This window comes from Scatophagus argus, chromosome 13 (assembly GCF_020382885.2).
Source record: "Scatophagus argus isolate fScaArg1 chromosome 13, fScaArg1.pri, whole genome shotgun sequence".
NCBI classification, from domain to species: domain Eukaryota; kingdom Metazoa; phylum Chordata; class Actinopteri; family Scatophagidae; genus Scatophagus; species Scatophagus argus.
This window is the reverse complement of record NC_058505.1, coordinates 17,961,674-17,980,160: the sequence shown is the minus strand read 5'-3', so window position 1 is coordinate 17,980,160 and position 18,487 is coordinate 17,961,674. Positions and strand designations below refer to the sequence as shown.

Sequence of the window (18,487 nt, the reverse complement as noted above, 5' to 3'; positions counted from 1 at the left end):
AAGACAGTGATAGACGTGAAGAGAGATGGTGCATAAGCAAAGAATAACAAGACAAAAAAGCATGGTGTGTGTGTGTGTGTGCGTACGTGTGCACTTTGCACCAAATGAAGAAAGGATTATATGATGGATTTAGAGGTGGCTACGAATATGAGGCAGTCTTTTCCCATATTAAGTGTAGATGGAGGCTTGGATCCCAGCTAAAAATAATGGATGTAGGACAGAGAAGTACATATCAGGAGGGGGTGCTGGTGTCTAATTTGCTGCTGCTGGCACCAGCACAGCGCTAAAATGTGGCAATGGGTCACTCAGGGACATGGAGATAGTGAGGAGAGGAGAGGGTGGTGCACCTGCTGAGGATTCAGTGCATATAAGTGTCACTTAGCCCTGACTCAAGGAGAAAGTGAAACATAGAGTTTAACATGGGGGAGGTGGGAGGGCATTGGGCATTTTTTTTTAATCTTTCAGTCTGATCCATCTGTGTATACAGTACAAGTGTGTCCAGTGAAATGTGCGAGTGTATGCTTGAGATGAAGGAAGAAGTAAGCTATAAATAAATACAGTCGACATGGTATCGTAATGCTCCTTTTAACCCCCCTCCGACACAGATGAGTACACAACACACCCCTCTCGCCGTAGCAGGACGTGCAGCTTACAGTATTAAAGGGGAAAGATTTGATTTGAAAGGAGTAATTGAAAACACTGACTATATGAGTGCATGACTGTAATGGTAGAAGACCTGTTACACAGTTATGTAATGGTGTTCCAGTTTCTGACATGATGAGGGAATTTATTGATAAATGAGAAAATATTTCTGTCAGTTCATACATGTGTGGTTTATCTGAATGAAGCAAGTCATAAAATAAGTTGTTGTTGTTGGATCCAGACAACATAATTTACTACTCTGTTTGTCACCAGCGCTCACTAAGTGTTTGGGAACTGAGGACACTAACTATTGAAGTTTTGAAAGTTAAATTCTTTACAATTCTTGCTGGTTATATGACTTCAGTTGCTCAGCTGTCCAGGGACTCTGCTGTTATATATTGAGCTTCATAGCGTGCCACATGTTTTCAATAGGAGAAGGGTTTGGACTAAGGTTGTCAGAATATTGAGATTTTAACACTTTTCTTTCAAAACCTCAGTGTTTTAACTTTGACGATGATTAAAACACCTGCTGTGACATCAGAGACTGCAGGGTGGAAGACAACAGTTTTGTCATTCACCATGGATTTGACCTTTGATGTAAAGGGCGTGGAGGCTCTGTTAGGGTTGCATTCATGTTATCATTAAGTTTTGCAGGTTTTCTAAACAACATGCTCATGACATCCATCTGGGACATTTGTATCTACTCTCAAAGACATTACCCATGTCACATTAGGAAAAACAGGTGTAATTAATAACAAAAACAATTAAAGATGGTTATATTCCATTTAGTTGCTTCATTTTTAGGGTCCTGGTATTCTGTATGTTGGTTCAAATCATGTCACTTGAATAGAAGCAGTTATTAAAGTTATTAGTAACTCCTATAGATTCCTAACTGTTCTCTATGATTTGTCCATAGGGGGGAGCTCTTTTTTCCCTTCACTGATGTCTGCAGCAGTTATCTCTCCTGGTCAATAGATGACGCTCTCTGTCTAACCAGTTGCACCCTGGTCATGGGCGTGATCTCATCTAAGATACTGAAAACGTCAAAATTTTAATGGACTGTTGAAAATCGAATGACTTGGCTTCGAAAATGTATTTCTTGTCAGCCTTACAGTCTAGCAAGTTTTTGGGTATTTTTTATACAACTATCACATCTGTGAAACCTAATTTCATTTATTTTACTTTAATATTACCTATGCATGCCACAACAAATACAATTTCTTGCATTCTCTCGTATATAAGCACATCTTCGCTACAGAACAGCGTTTCTGTCTGATGGTCGGTGTGTTCCAACTGTGACCGGAAGGGGGCGGGCTTTTACCTTTGTTTCTCTGTGGGCGGTGTTTAAATTAAAACTGTAAACCTCTGCCGCGGGTTGAGAAAACAACAGTAGGACCTGGGTTTCAGGATTACTTTGTACATACACATAGAGGCAGTTCATGGTAAGACTTGTTAGCTTGTGTTTGTGCCTAATGACTAGTTTACGTAACCGTACGTTAGCTTACGTTAGTTAGCAGTCTACGTCCTTTAGCACCGTGACCGACGGTTAGGCTCGGTCACTGTTGTAATATGGAGGTAAACAAGGCTGTGCTCAAGTTATACGGTACTGAGTTGTCTCGGCTGAAAGATACTTCACACCGAACTAGTATCTATTAAGCTTATTATTTCAGATGTACACAGTCTGTCATGTTATGTAAGGCAAGTAGTAGAGGGCAGATAAAATCAAACCACCCTACTACCTGTCGTTTAATTTCAGCTCATTAAGGAAATGATTGACTTATGATACGCAGTGTCGCAGTACTGTAGAAATGTTCTGTAAACATAAACAGACAGCGCTGAACCTAACTATCTTTTTAGATGATCCTTCAGTCTTTTCAGTCATTCGATGACTCGATGACCTGTTGTGTTTATAATCTGTCACATACTAATGAAAAATCCCTTACATAATTTCTTCCAGCTTTCGGTGACTTCTTTCCTGTTGATTGATAACTGATAACCATAACACTTGGAACGTTTTTACAGATGGCTGCAGCTCTGGCCAACAGAGCGATTGGAGCCATCGTGGGATCAGCCGTTGCAGATGCAGCAGGTACTGATGTTAAACGTCCCTCATACTGTAGTATTATGTTGTATTTCATAATGCTCCAAGTTAAAAAATATTTTCCTTGTTCTACCCATTATTTTAATTTAGAAGAGTTTCTTTTGTGTGTGTGTGTGTGTTTTTATATCACTTGAGTCTTTTATGTGTTTTATGAAAATACCAGTGGTTTTGCCTGTCACAGCACCTTAATTGTACTCAGCTAGCTGTTTAATTTCGATGAGCTCCTGGTTCTGATCATAATTGAATTGGCATGATGTCCGTTCCTCTGCAGCGCAGCCTCTCCACTGGGTGTACGACCTTCAGAAGCTGCAGGGGATTCTGGCTCAGGATCCAAACCCAGAGTTCCGCTCGGAGTCAGTGAACCCTTTCTACAGAAGACAGACGGGCCAGCAGAGCTGCTATGGAGACCAGGCCTTTGTCCTGCTGGAGTCCTTGTCTGAATGTGGAGGTAAGCTTGTTTCTTTATTTCAGAAAGAAATAAAGCCTCATTTGTATATTATGAGACAAAAAGATTCCTGACAGTATATCGATGAAGATTCCCAGTCGTCCAGGCCGTGGTCAAGTTTGGTGAGTTTCAGTTGCCTAACGGAAATAACCCTAACCCTAACGAAACCTGGCTTTTCAGGTTGGCTCTCATTGTCTCTTGTGAGAATATCAGATGATGTATCACATCAAGGTCCTGATAGATTCTGCAATATTGTGATTGTATGACTATATGGGGTGAGTTATGTGTTTGTTTGTGGACCTATTTGGGCAGGTCTAAATGTTGAAGATCTGAAACAGCGCACTCTAAAATTCTTTGGACCTGAATCAGAGTATGACACGCCTGTCAACGATCCTTACAGAGAGAGAGGAGGTAGGAAAACTATCCGTCTTTAGTGTTGTTTTTCAAGAATATTAATCTCTTTTCACTTAGTAAGGTGGGGATAACGATGATGTATGTCTGTGCTTGTGTATACCAGGCCCAAAACCTCAGCTGCCTATCGAGGGCCCATGGAGACATGCCAGTTTGAAGAGCTTCCTGAAGAACGTGGATGCAGGCAAAGAGGAGACAGGTAGGCATGTGGTATATTCATTAACATATTAACTTAGAGACATGGTTCTAACCAATGTGTGTGTGTTTTGGCCACAGGCTGTGAGAATGACTGTCAGATTGATGGAATAGCCAAACTGGCTCCTGTAGTGGCTTTTTATGCAGGAAAGCCTGAACTGCTGCAAAAGGTTGAGCAGGCAGTCCGTGTCACCCAGAACAATGATGCATGTGTGGCAGAGACTCTGGCAGCTGCAAGGTCAGTGTGTTTCCTATCTATATCAGTTTGCTTTAGTATTTTAATTTTCTACTACTGACTGACTACCACAGATTTGAAAAATGGTGGAATATATCTGTTTATTTATTATTCTACCAACTATGAATGGAACACAGCAGAAATCTTCACATTCATGCATGTAAATTTCATGTATGCAGAAGCAGATACGATGCTTAAATTATTCACTTCACTTATGGAAAAAAAGTTTGGAGAAAGAGGCGCAGCAGAGGTCCAAACTAAAACTGAAACATATAATGGAATATACATTGATCTCCAGGTTCCTGGAGCATTTCATCCTGAACGGTCCTGATCCGACAGCCTTGGACTCGGTGCTCAGTCAGCTCAATGACCCGAACAGAAAGCAGCCCCAGGATCTGGACAGAGCAGTCATTGGTATGTGAGGCCTGCAGGATTGTTGCTTCCCTGCTCTGAAGTCATGGGACTCAGTCATAGGATTAAAGGGTGTATACCCCCCCATTCAGTTTAATACACTGAATAGTTACTGTGTTTGTAATAATCTGCTAGCACAGTCCCCATTCTGAAGATGAAGTAACATGCAACAATGTATATTTTTGTAACTGTACATCATTACATATGATATGTTTGTAGCATTTGAGTGACTGTGTTTACCTTCTTTATTGACTGATTTCAGGGCACATTCTTCAGGTGAAGGAGAACTTATCAAAGACTCCTCAGGAGCTGATCCCCACAGTGTTTCCAAACACATGAGGTACCCTCACAAAACCTGTTTTAACATCTTTCATCAGGCCTACTTTTAATAAGCAAAGATCAGGAAACTAGTGCTATTTGTTAATCGGGTGACTGTCATTTACTAGGCAAAAATTGATGGAGCCATTTAAAATGCCTCTATGTAGTTCACACCAAGTGCTGCTGTTGTTTCAGGTTTGCCCGGTGCGTTCCAAGCAGCGCTTCATGGAGTTCTGACAGCCAAGCACTATGAGCAGGCTATCAGAGACACCATGAACTGTGGAGGGTGCACCTGTAGCAGAGGATCCTTCATTGGAGCCTGTCTTGGGGCTCAGGTATGACTGTGTGCTGATCTTACATTCTTTATATTTAATATTAGGTCAGTGTTGTGCATCTGTTTTATAAAATGTGCTGTTTTAATTCTCACAGATTGGACTCGAGGGTATTCCAGCTTCCTGGACATCCAAAACCCTGCGTTATGATTCAGTGCTGGACCATGCCAAGAACATAACCAAACATCACCAGTAGTTTCTCTCTGTCTCTGTATTAGGGTGGTTTACAAGCCAAGCTGAGAACAAAATGGACAACTGTTGAGCTTTCACAGGACAGTAAGTGAAGGTTCTTGTCTAAACTGTTGGACGGCAGGAGCCAGATGGTTTTGTCTCTGTTAAAGTTAAACATGTTGGCTCACATGACCAGTAACTGCAATAAAGTAATTGTGAAAAAAATGTGAAAAATGGATGGAGAGTTGTTTTTGCGTTATTTCATTGGGCTGAACTGTAATGAAAACTATGTGGACCAGAGAGTTACCTTCTCTCCTCCTTATCAGTTTGATGAGAAAAATAATTATAAAGCATTAACACGTTTTCATTAAAACATTATTCATGTCCTCTGTCCCCAAGAGTCAAGGTGTCACTGGCAATTAACTGTATATAAATGCCTTTGTTGTTTAGTTGTAGATAGATAAAACCCTAATAGTTATTTTTGTGCTTCTACAAAGAGCTCAGGAGTATTTTTGTGACAGAGGAGAAATGTTTAAACACATTTGCTCTTTCAGTTGGGGTTAGTCAGGTGTTTTAGTCAGGTGGCACTTTTTTGTAGGCTGACAGTAATTTGAATATGTGGCCAAAGAATGGTCAAGACACCCTCCAAAACATTTGCCCATCATCTTAGTATTTCTGGTCAGCTCTTTCTGAGGAAATACGTGACATGAAGCTTGGAAAATTAGTGATAAGCAGTATTTGAGAAACAAGATTAAGAAAGTGTAATATGTGATTATACAGTGGTGGAAGAAGTAATTCGATCCTTTACTTTAGTAAAAGTACTAATACCGCTAATACTACTAGAAAAGCAAAAGTCCTGCATTCAAAACCTTATCTAAGTAGAAGTATGTTAGTATTACCTGCAAAAGGTACTTAATGTACTTAAAATAAAGGTACTCAGTATGCAGTTAAATGTTCCCTGTCAGTGTTATTATATCGTTTTTGGATTACGGTAATAGTAAGTGTGTTGCCTGTAGATGTTTACCTTCTAACTATTGTAACCACTTTATATACTGTTGGCCAGTTTAATCTATAGCAATGCATCATATTCTATAAGTCATCTTATTTGATATTAAATCATTGTCATGTTTGTTAGGTTTCTCTAAAAAAAAACAACTTTTCTTGAGTTCAGAAAAGTGGGCACATATTCAGCTTTGTGATGATGCATTTCCAGCAAATCCAAGGGGGGGTGTTAAAGATAGTAGAAGAATTTTCTCAACATATAAATGCTTCATCTTTCAGTTATCACAAACATTCAAAATCAGCACATTTGGAAATATATGGTTTTCACTGGATAGGAAGAAAAAATGTAATCTCTAAACTGTAATTTGCAATTGGTAAGTAGTAACAAAAGCTTTCAGACTAATGTGGGGGAGTAAAAAGCACAATATTTTTGTTCTGTCATATAGTGGAGTAGAAGAACAAGAACATAAATGAAATGGAACCACTTTTACTGAGAGAAATATACTTGAATTACATTAAATCTGTGGATTGTAGTCGGCAGCTGACCAAAGAAAGCATCTCCCAAGCAGTCTTTCAATATATTTACTCATTTAGATGATTTTACAGATTTTTTGTTCGGTAATTAAAAAAGACAAATGACCATAAAATCATTATGTTCACCTGCATCTTTAAATAATTCCATTGATTCAAAAAACAAAACAAAAACATAAACAAAAAACAAACACTCTGTGAGAAACCCAAAGTGCGATTACCCGCGTGGCTACAACCGCGGCGGCAAGAAGATTGTCCCACCGTAGCCACCGTAGAAGTTTCTGACGACAGAGTTAGCACTTGGCAGTCAAACATGGCTGGTAAAGGGGGGAAACAGAGTCGTTCGGGCTCTGGGCTTTCAGGTAGAAAAGGTGCTGGGGAGCAGGAGGACGACGAGCAGCCGCTGCAGGCTGTTTTAGTCGCTGACAGCTTCAACCGGAGGTTTTTCCCCGTGACCAAAGACCAGCCGAGGGTAGGTAGCGAGCTAAGCTAATTGGACCGCTAAGGGATGCTAACTAATGTCCATGCTGTAAACAGTGACAGGGCTGTACTGACACTGATGAAGTTATTTTAAATACAGCCAAACGCGCAACTTTTAAGCCATTGATTGAAACGTTGTGCTTAAAATGCCAATCAGTAATCAGTGTAATTTGCCACCAGTTTTCATCCTTACCCAACGATGCATTTAAGTCACTCGTGGCATATGTTATATGTTTAATGGTAACAGGCTTTGCTGCCGCTGGGTAACGTTGCCATGATCGACTACACCCTGGAGTTCCTCACTTCCACTGGAGTGCAGGAGACATTTGTCTTCTGTTGCTGGATGGCCAGTAAAATCAAGGAACACCTGCTGTAAGTTTCAACAGCACAGAGTGATTGTCCATATCTGTGCTAATTGGTCTCATTGAAAGAGTTTGACTTGTCAATGTGTCTGACAGGAAGTCAAAGTGGTGTCGACCCACCTCTCCAAATACAGTACACATCATCACTTCAGAAATGTACCGCTCATTAGGGGATGTGCTCAGGGATGTTGATGCAAAGTCTCTCGTGCGCTCTGACTTTGTGCTGGTCTACGGTGATGTGGTATCAAACGTTGACATCAGTCAGGCGCTGCAAGAGCACAGGTAAAAGATAATCCAAGTCTTTTTTTAGTAGTAAAGTCAGGAGATGGCAGTATTGGTTATCTCCACGACAGCAGCGCTCTATGTGACATTTTGCATGTGCACAGGCATCGCCGAAAGCTTGACAAGAACATCTCAGTAATGACGATGATCTTCAAGGAATCATCGCCAGGTCACAAGTCTCGCTGTGAGGAAGATGATGTCATAGTTGCCATGGACAGCAAGAGTCACCGCATTTTACACTACCAGAGGACACAAGGGTTGAAGAGGCTACAGTTCCCCATGGTGAGAGTTTCACTATTTATCCCATCTTCAAGTGACTGTGGTCTTGGCTGATGAATGACAGTCGTGCCTGTTTGTTTCGCAGAACATTTTCCACAGCGGAAGTGATGAGTTTGAAATCAGACATGACCTTCTCGACTGTCATATCAGTGTCTGCTCCCCACAGGTTAGTTTCCACAGAGACAGAAGCTGTTGAATGCATCCTCAGTGACTGAAGTAACAATAGGTTTTCCCTTTTTTTTTAGGTTGCTGAACTCTTCACTGACAATTTTGACTATCAAACAAGGAATGACTTTGTCAGAGGGATTTTAGTCAATGAAGAGGTACTTCACAACCACAGTTAATTTTATTAAATTTTGGAATCTTGTGCTACAAAGCCTAACCCACAATTTATTTCTCTTTAGATTCTCGGCAACCAGATACACATGCATGTCACCAAGGATGGTTATGGTGTCCGAGTGTCTAATCTTCTCATGTATGATTCGGTGTCATCGGATCTTGTGCGGCGGTGGGTCTACCCGCTCACCCCCGAGGCCAACTTCGCTGACCAGAAGGGACGGAGCTGCACCTATTCTCGTCACAACGTCTATCGGGGCTCCGGAGTAAGCCTGGGCCATGGCAGTCAGATGGAGGAGAATGTTCTCATTGGCTGCGACACTAGCATCGGTGCTAACTGTTATATTTCTAACAGTGTCATTGGTAACAATTGCACCATAGGTGAGCTCCCTGACCGGCACAGCCCAACACTAAAAGCCTGTGTTTGAAAGTAGATTTTATATGTAAGTGTGTAATAACAGTAGTGTATACGATCCTCGCCAGGTGACAATGTACATCTGGACCATGCCTACATCTGGAATAATGTTCACATTGCCAGCAACGTGACGATCAACCAGTCTGTTGTTTGTGACAAGGCTGAGGTCAAAGCAGGCGTGACGCTGAATAAACAGTGTGTCCTGGCATATAATGTAAGCAATGCATGTATTGTCATTTATTGATTGTAGTTTGTTAAAAAGCCGATTTGTGAATTTCCAGAACTGCTTGCCAGTTTTATCATTTTTACTGGAGCCAGCCACCATGGGCGATCAAGTTGTTTTGTCATCTGTTTCTATACTGTGTACAGTTAATGATTCAGACATCAAAACTGTTTCAACTGTAAATTATTATCTGCCAGCACATGTAAACCATTTAAAAATATTTTCTATTTAAAAGCTGATCAGTGAATCTTGCATTTGTGAATTTGCACTGCAATTTGACCTTCACCATCTCATCACTTCCTATGCTGTGAACTTCTTTTCAAGGTGGTGATTGGACCAAACATTTCTCTACCTGAGGGCACTGTAGTGTCCATGCACCATCCGGAGGAGGAGGATGAGGAGGATGATGATGAATTCCTGAGTGACGATGCAGAGGTTGGTCTCAGTAAAGACAAAACCAAACTGAAAGGTGGGTATTGACTGTGTACTGATGTATACATGAATGAACAAATTGCTGAAATATTTCTGGTAATGAGGTGTGTTTTCATCTGTTCTCACAGTATTCAACCCAGCAGAGGTTGGAGCGGAGGGAAAAGGATACATCTGGAAGGCCAGCAGTCTGGATGACACAGAGGATGAAGAGTTGTCACAGTGTCTGTGGGGTAGGAGAGCAGCCTGGTCGGCTTGTTAAGCTCATGAGAGAGTCTTTAAAACAGACGCTGCTGTTGTCCATGTCCCAGCAGTGTGGCTTTTGTCTTGTGCAACAGGATTGGTGTTGAACCCTGACCCTGAGAGTGAAAGTGAAGACAGCGAGCCTGATGATCCTGACGATCCAGTGATCCCCTCCCCGGAGATGGATGATGTCAAAGGTGAGAGCTGACCATTCAACCCGTCTGTGGTAAACCCCCAGCCCCAGTGACCCACCTGACAGGTGGCACTTGTGCAAACTTTTGGCTGCTAATGATCTGACAGTGAAGTGGTGAAGTTATATTCTTGAAATTGTCAACATATGGCGCCAATTAACCAACCAGTTGTTTCACACAGTCGGTGGTTCTGAGGAGTATCTGTATAAACTTTTAGGCAAATATCATAAATATCTTTCATGAGAAAGTCATGAAATTAAGTGTTTTTTTTCATAAGAATAGCCACTCTCTCCTCACAGGAAAGTGTTTGTACCAGAGCACAAAAACTCTTAAATTTGCATTCATCATGTTCTTTCACCTTTATATTAGGTAATTTAGAAATATAAGTTCATCCCACTTTCTGTTTGCTAATACAAAACTTTAAAGTGCTATAAATTCTTGAAAATCTCCAAGGAAAGCTCTTGCTACAGGCAACATTCTTTCAGTCAGTGCACATCACGCACAAGACAGGCACCATTCAAAATATATGGAGACTTGTCATCATAAATGAATAAAGAATTAATATTCACTATTATTTAAATGAGTCTTTTATCTGGAAATCAGTATTTGCTTTTAAACTCAAGACAACAAACTAAGCAGTGTCTTTTATTTTTAACCAATCGATTCTGTTCTTTCTCTGAAAAAGTATTACCAAATAGGGTTAAGTATGGCCTCCTTCCTGACTCCTGTTCTTTGGTGTGTTCATGTGTAGTGTTTCAGATGGAGGTGCTGGGGACACTGCAGAGAGGTTTGGAGGAAAACATCGGCTGTGACAACCTTGTACTTGAGATCAACTCTCTCAAGTAAGGAGGAATTTAAAATTGCCTTTTCTTTCTCAAAGTGATTGATTTTGCACTTTCAAGTTGACAGTTTCACCCCTTCCCTTCAGATACGCCTACAATATCAGTCTGAAGGAGGTGATGCAGATTATAACCAGAGTGGTGCTGGAGTACCCTTTCCAACAGCAGGGCCCACAGCTTACCACATCACAATACGTTGCTCTGCTCCTCCCTGTAAATACTTGTTTATTTTTAACAGCCCATTCATTCAAGTGTAGACATGAAAGAAATGAATATCCTCACTTTATTTCTCACTTTTGTCCTCCTCTCAGTTACTTAAGAAATGGGCACCGGTGTTTAAGAATTATGTGAAGAGAGCACAGGACCATCTAGACTGTCTGTCTGCCTTTGAGGAGCACTTCCTGGAACAGGAGAGTCACTGGGCTGCCATGGTCAAGGTCAGGGTCACTACCATGCACACCCACTACTCTGCTGATTCTTTAAAAGGTTGATCTCCCATTACAATATTGTGTTTTTCCATCCAGGTCCTGATGAATATGTACCAGCTGGAGATCCTGGAAGAGGAGATGATACTCCGCTGGTTCTCCCAGGGAGCCACCACAGACAAGACCAGACAGCTTCGCAAGAACCAGGGGGTATGTACAACACTGGGTGAGCTGGGTCACGCAGGGCGTGAAGGTGCCAGTACAGCAGAATGAAACGGAAAGCACTGAGTTGGTGTAAAAGACCAGTGGAGTCTGAAGAAGAAAGTTCAGTAAACACAACTGGGCGTATTACCGATTCCCTCTTTTAATGCTCAGAAGTGTGCTTATATGTGGGGTAAGTTTATTTATGTAGAGAGAGAGAGAGGCAATTCACTGCTAATGTACGTTCTTTTGTAACTGTTTTTGCACACTCTTTGCTTTTTGCACTCCTCTTCTGTCCTTGTGAGCTGCCACAACAAGTGAATTTCCCCACTGCGGGATCAATAAAGTTCATCTTATCTTATCTTATCTTAAAATAAATAAAATGCATTCAAAAAATATTTTGAGACAAAGAAGAATAAAATCAATAAAGTAGAACCACAGTAATAAAAAGTTGGAAAAGAATAGTAAGACAAGTCACTGCTGTTCAACCTCAGTGATTGGATATTAATAGTTTTGCTGTTTCTCCAGGGCCTGCCATTTTAATAAAGCAAAAACTGATTCACGAGGAAATAAAGAAACACGAACATGTTGAATATAAATAAACATTTTTAAAATGATCATTTGGGGTGTGTTCACTGTTCGCTCTGACCTGTCAGGTAGGATGCTGCTGTATGTTTCATAAAATCCATGACATCCCCGTAATTATTACGTTCATATATAAGGAAATTAGATCAATGCAGTTTGTGAAATTTATACGTTGCTCAGTGTATTTGAATATTCTGTTTTTTTCTTCAGTCTTGTGTTTTTGTTTCCCATCACTATGAGTGAGACTGAACGTCCCTTAAAATTCACTGTAACTGTACTTTATCTTATCACCTCTCACTCGTCCAACTGCATCTGTCACGTCGGATTGCTTTACAACTCTGTCTTGATGTTTTCTCCAACAGCTTCAGAAGTTCATACAATGGTTGGAGGAGGCTGAGGAGTCTTCAGAGGAGGGAGGGGAATAATGAGGAGCACTTAGAGGGGACAAGGACGACTTTGGAAAATCTGAAACCTGTTGTGTGACAAAAGGGATTCAGGCAGTTTATTCTACCTTCTACATCAACTTTGTCTGACTAACTTCCATTGGGATCTTCTCCGTACAGTTGACCTACTGATATACATTTTTATCACATAGTGCCATGTCATGTAAGGACTGTGTGCTATGAATGTCAATATCCAAATAAAGAAGAAAGACCCTCGAAGCACCCGGTATTCTCTATCATCTGTCTCACTTTATTGTCAACAACACAAAATGTCTCTCTCAATATAAAACTCTTGCTCAAGGTTTTAAACAGAGGCTTTAATAAGACATAAATCCAATTCATCACATTTAAAAGAGAATGTTAGCTACAGTCTTTAGCTCCCTTTTTTCCTTACCACCTGTACACTGATTGCAAGTCATAAAGCAATACAATAACAACACAAAGACCAAAGAGGTAGAAAATTAGTAAAGTAAAAGACTGATTTGTGATACAATTTAAGCGCAGTGATTTTATTTTAAATTGTAATAAAAATACAATTTCATTACAAAAATAAAAATGTTCCCTTGATAGAGCAGCTTTGAATTTTGTAGTTCCACAGTGACACAGATGCTCCTCTAAGCTGTTTCATCCAAATTTCTGCTCAATTTGTACTTGTCATAGCTCGACATGCTATTGTGCACCTTTAGACAAGAAAATTATCTTGTAAGAAGTCAAGTAAGTGGACTCTGTTAGGCCTGAAGACCTTGATGATTCTTCAGTCTTCAGAATAAACTGCCACGCTGGGCCTGTGCTCACATTGTCAGGTGTAGGATTTCGGTTTAAAGAGAACTTCTACAAAATACTACAGACTTTGACAAGTAGTTAAAAATCTTCCAGGAAGTATGGTGGCCCTGAGGGATGAAATACTGGATAAAACACAAAAAAAATATTAAACACAACACCATGTTTCAGGAAACAATAAAACAGAAAACACGTTATTCAAAAACATTTAAGTAAATGTCAATTTTGAAGACGCATCATTGTCTAATTAAAAGCAAAAATTGTTGCCAGATTTTCTGATTTGTAAGGTTGTTAATGTTTTCTAAAATATTTAGTTTTTTAAAAATGTTTTCACAAAAGTTGTGTTTTCTGCTTTTTTGTGTTTTGAGTTTTTATGAGGTGTTTTCTATTTTTCTAATATGTTTCATCCTCTGTTGTTGCAATGCACTTCGCAGCTTGACAAGAACGAAATGTACAGTCGAGTTTGCATCAGCATGTTGCTATGGAATCTAAGATAAAACACCTGAAGATGAATAAGGACACCCAAAGACCAGGGACACAGCTGTTATACCTGCAGTACCCATGTCTCCATGGATACTGCCTACTTCGATCTGTCATCCTGTTTCCCAACCAAATTGTAGATGACGCCGGCTAGAAGAGAAGCCCCTGTGATGCCAGTAACAGCAGTCAGCGTTTTCCACATGCTGGCCGATCTCTCGTGCCTGTCCAAGAAGCTTCGGTGGTCAGTCGGTATCAGGATGTACTTGCGGCCATCCTGTGGGGCTTGCAGCCTCATCACCTTGCCCCCCTCCAGCACCACCTCACCAAAACCCGTCAGGGTGCTCCCCACCCGAAGCATCTCCTCGCTCTCCTTCATGGCTACAGGTTTCTCTCCGCTAAAGCCCTGCAAAACCACGTTCACCAAGCCCTCCTCAGCTTGTCTTACTTTGAAATAGACTCTCTCCAAGTCGCACCCAGAAGCCTCTAGAGGCTTTTGAATCTTTACATACAAGTCAGTGATGTAGGCTCCAGGGCTGATCAGACTGAAGGGCACTGCATTGTTGGTTTCTTTTCTGTTTATTGTCCGAGAATTCCTGAAAAAGTGGTCAAACTCTTATTAACAGATTAGTAAATTAATAAAAAGGTTTTTGTTCTGTAGTTTAACGTACCATGTCTGGCTGAGGGAGTTCCAGTATTTCCAGTGCTCCTCCACTACTATCTTCTGAATCACACCAAAGCATCGTGGGACAAACTGGCTGGCCAGAGGTTCCCCATCTGCCTGAACCAGACCTTAAAACACATTTGGAGGAAAGTCAGTCCTCTTAAAACTCTAATTCTCTGACTGACCCCATTCAAAACTGCACTCACAAAGATGTTGATTCTAGACATGTTTGTACCTTCTACGGCAACATACTGAAGTCGCTTGTGGGGAGATGCTTTCAGCACTCTGATCAGATGTTGATCTGGCTTGAAAACTGGTATTTCCTGAAATGAAAATAAAAAGCTCTTAGATGTTCAAACTATTACAAAACTACTGCATGTTAACGGGATTCAGATCAATAAGGTACTTGCCTTAAGCTTTTTCAGCTCTTTTTTCTTTTCTTGGTATAAGTGGTAAAACAGACCAGAGAAGGCAAAGGACCCGACACCAATCAAAACCAGCGTTTCACTCATATCTGTATCAATGACAGGAATGACTGTAGTCAGCACAAGCCAAAGTAAACTGCTGTACACACAGAAATTAGCAGTGTATAAGTCTGTCGTGTGTTTTCCAAGAATAACTGCACAAAGGACAGATAAACAGAACAAAAGTTACCTGGTAAAACTTTTGACTCGCGTACAACTTAGTCACATAAATCGAAAACAAAAGCTTTTGTTTGTTCATTTCATTTCCTCATTTGTCCTCGTTGCGTCATGTTTCATCAGCCAATAGGAAATACGCAGTATTGTTCCTGTTAGCTTTCTGACCACCAGGTGGCATCAAAGTCCCGTTGAAACATTTATTAGTTTGTTGCACACTTCAATTTACACTTTGTATTTGGTATCACTCTGGCAACGTGTTTCACCTGAAGGAGAAGCATCGTGTCTATTGGGTTTCAGCAGACTACCTGAACTCTATATGGTGTTTGTTATTAAACCCACCCTCATTTCAAATAAATAATTTCCAAGTAACAATAACACGCTATAGAAAAGGCTACTCTGCAAGTCTATAACTAAAAGTTTACAGAAGGAGAGGTACAAAAATAATTGCAACAACAAATACTTAAAGAACAAAGGTAATACTCATTATGCTGAAGGCCTCTTTAAGGATTACCTGTTAGCCTATTATATCTGATGCTTTAACATGTCAGTGGCCGGACAGGGAAGCACTTTTATCAGGCCTTCTTCATGTACTTTTTGGGTAGTAACTAGTAACTAGCTGCCATTAAGCAAACGCAGTGTGGTAAAATGTATAAAGCAGGCTGATCATAATTGTATATGTACCTGCATAAACATAATTTGTCACTCTCCACTGCTGCTGAAGACATAAGTCATGTGAAGTCAGGTTTATTTGTTTAACCAAATGTCACTGTGCATACAATGTCTCTGTGGGCTTGTCAGCTTGCCAATATGTATGGCAGTAGGAGAAAGACTCAGGCAAGTAGTCGTGAGATGATTACTATTATAGAAAAAACAGCAGAAAACTATGCTATACATATATACTTTGAGGTAAATAAAGAATAGTTTTTTTCTCTAATTCAAATCCTACCATCTGAAAGGGGAAAATCACTTGAGTGATAATTTGCTTGCTTTGTATTGAGGGGTGAAAAAGAACACTGGTGGAATGCAACCAAGTACATTTACTCAAGTACTGTACTTAAGTACAATTTTGAGATATTTATTTCACTTGTGTGTTTTCCTGTCATGCTACTTTCATACTTTTATGTTACTTCAAAGACAGGGAACGAATCACATTAAATGTCAAGGAATTTTTAATAACACAGCAATGTTTTCCATCTTTCATTCATTTATTACTTCATCTGAGTTCGCGTCAGTCCCACTGAAGCAGCTAATACCCTGACCACATTCTTACTGAGAGCTGACAGCGTCGACCAACGTAGTACACCCACACATCATAAAGTAAAGCATCACAGACTGATGGCTTCCCTTTTCTCTACTTCTCTCTCTGTGTAGTGAATTGCTGACTATTTTCTCTTGGCAAACAGTGTTTGTCTGTGAATACACACCCGTTTTGAATATGCGGTCGTATTTTCTCCTGTCATTTGGATGATATCTATGCAAGTTGCTTCCCTTCACTTTTTTTCTTCAAGCTTTGAAGCTTTGAAGCTTTGTTGCTGAAGGTGAAAACATGTTTGCATTGCAGGAAATATTGGAAATTGAGTCATCAATTGGCTCATTCAATTCAACAAACAGCAGAGAATCTTCAGGGGCATCTCTGACACCGCGACTTTAGTGCTTTTTAATTCCACGCCTGATGCCGAAGAGGGTGAAGAGAGGAGAGGAGAGGAGAGAAGAAAGGAGACATACCACTGAACAATACTATGAATTAGAGCTGCTTTTGTCTCTTTATTTCACCTACAGCTCATCCTGAATGAGGTGTTTTCGTTCCTCTTCAACATGTCTGTCCTTGACTGCTGACTGATTTGAAAATGGCCTTTAGTTCAAAATAATGACGTCAGTTCTCATATTGTGGGAAGTGCAACCTTGGTGGTGCACGGAACAAACCTGCATGGAACAAACCTCCATGATGACAATGACTACATGAATATATATCTCTATAGACAACATGTCTTGCAGAGATATGCAGTTGCTTCACAACTTCACAAATGGATTGATCTGATACAGAGCTGTAAATTGGGACAAAATGAAAAGTCTTGTCTTTGGCTAATGAACAGTTGTTACTCTTCCATGAGTGAAATATGTCCCTGAATCATCCTCCTTTCTCTCACTGTTCTTTTAAAGATGCACAAATCTTTTGGCCCTTCCTCTTGCTGACGAGTGAGCGCAGATGAAAGACACACTGCTTCAGAGCTGCTGGGCAGGATGGTTATGTTAAACTATTTGAATTTTTTATTATTATTTTATTTTAAAAATGTGTCTAAAAAAATAAAAATGAAGCTGAAAAGAATTTCCTAGCAAGCATGGCAAAATGGAATAATATTCCATGTCCATTGTTTTTATCAGGATTTATTAATATTCTCAACAGGCATAAAAGCAAACACACACACACACTAATAAACAGATTCACAGTGCTTTTGGTTTTCCCACTGAGAAAATAATTTCACTGTCTGATTTTCATTTTAGTGTGATGAGTCTGATGCCCCTTTATAATTACCATCCTTGCTTCCATTAAAATCTGGAGTGTTGACTGACTGATCAATTTAAACTCTTACATCAGCATCTCAATTAAGCTCACATGTTGCAAGTGAGGGGGGACAGTTACCTATGTGTGTTAAAGGCAAGAATAAAGGCAAGAATTACCAGCAACAGGTAATTCCCACATTTATTTTGAATGATTAATGCTTTAATTACAGTTAATGAGACCCATACTGCCACTGACTGGCTTAATATTTTGCACTGTATTGTATTTGTATTTCACTGAAGACTTTGTGTGATTGTTTTATTGAACAAAAGAGGAGGATTTTGCTGATATGATCCCACAGTTTTGAGCAGAGTGAGATGCCAAATGCAAAAAATGTAAACATGTTAATCCTCTTTAGAAGCAAACAGCATCTTAATGATGAAAGTGATGTTATGAGAAATGTATTTTTAATTTTGAGACTGTGACAATTAAAAAATAAAAGCCACTGTCACCTGGTGTGGTAGACAATTATTTTGCCTGAGATACTACTAATTTATGAAATTGCAAACAGATAAATTCATTTTGGATTTTTATGTAAATACACACTATCACAGACGATGTTTGAGACAAACATTTGACTTTCATCCCGGAGGAAGGTGACTCTGACATCCATCTGTCATAAGCCCCAGTGAGTCACCCGCTGATAGTAAACCAGACCAGCAAACATAAGGGGAAGCACACTGTGCCACTGGAGGAGTCGCTGCATGGGAAACAAGGATGGAGTCTGTGTATTGTTATCACTAACTTGTGTTCCTCATGGTTGGAAACAAATGAAATAATCCTCATCTCTTCACACTATGCACACTGATGCATGAGCGCATGATGACAGAACAGCCAT

At 40.2% G+C, this 18,487-nt stretch overlaps 3 protein-coding genes across 4 annotated transcripts; 2 read left to right on the top strand and 1 right to left on the bottom strand.

The window, feature by feature from the left end:
* Positions 1-1,963: 1,963 nt before the first annotated feature.
* LOC124069987 (crystallin J1A-like) lies at positions 1,964-5,495 on the top strand. 2 transcript variants are annotated; one of them, XM_046409560.1, is made up of 10 exons: positions 1,964-2,084; positions 2,665-2,731; positions 3,015-3,191; positions 3,501-3,599; positions 3,706-3,798; positions 3,876-4,032; positions 4,328-4,443; positions 4,703-4,780; positions 4,954-5,093; positions 5,188-5,495. In XM_046409560.1, the coding sequence occupies exons 1-10, from the start codon at positions 2,082-2,084 to the stop codon at positions 5,284-5,286; spliced, it is 1,029 nt and encodes a 342-aa protein (XP_046265516.1). In that variant the 5' UTR covers positions 1,964-2,081; the 3' UTR covers positions 5,287-5,495. The 2 variants fall into 2 exon arrangements, with proteins under 2 accessions (XP_046265516.1, XP_046265517.1); XM_046409561.1 differs by lacking the exon at positions 1,964-2,084 and adding an exon at positions 2,224-2,245.
* A 1,548-nt stretch (positions 5,496-7,043) lies between these two features.
* eif2b5 (eukaryotic translation initiation factor 2B, subunit 5 epsilon) lies at positions 7,044-12,746 on the top strand. The gene is made up of 16 exons (XM_046409244.1): positions 7,044-7,266; positions 7,522-7,646; positions 7,733-7,918; positions 8,023-8,200; positions 8,283-8,363; positions 8,443-8,520; positions 8,602-8,914; positions 9,017-9,162; positions 9,496-9,640; positions 9,732-9,833; positions 9,939-10,040; positions 10,786-10,876; positions 10,963-11,086; positions 11,185-11,310; positions 11,398-11,508; positions 12,447-12,746. The coding sequence occupies exons 1-16, from the start codon at positions 7,108-7,110 to the stop codon at positions 12,507-12,509; spliced, it is 2,130 nt and encodes a 709-aa protein (XP_046265200.1). The 5' UTR covers positions 7,044-7,107; the 3' UTR covers positions 12,510-12,746.
* An 829-nt stretch (positions 12,747-13,575) lies between these two features.
* Positions 13,576-15,246, bottom strand: LOC124069801 (mitochondrial ubiquitin ligase activator of nfkb 1-A). Its single transcript, XM_046409246.1, has 5 exons — positions 15,103-15,246; positions 14,859-14,962; positions 14,684-14,771; positions 14,456-14,576; positions 13,576-14,380 (listed from the first exon to the last, which is right to left on the bottom strand). The coding sequence occupies exons 2-5, from the start codon at positions 14,958-14,960 to the stop codon at positions 13,888-13,890; spliced, it is 804 nt and encodes a 267-aa protein (XP_046265202.1). The 5' UTR covers positions 14,961-14,962; positions 15,103-15,246; the 3' UTR covers positions 13,576-13,887.
* Positions 15,247-18,487: the final 3,241 nt, after the last annotated feature.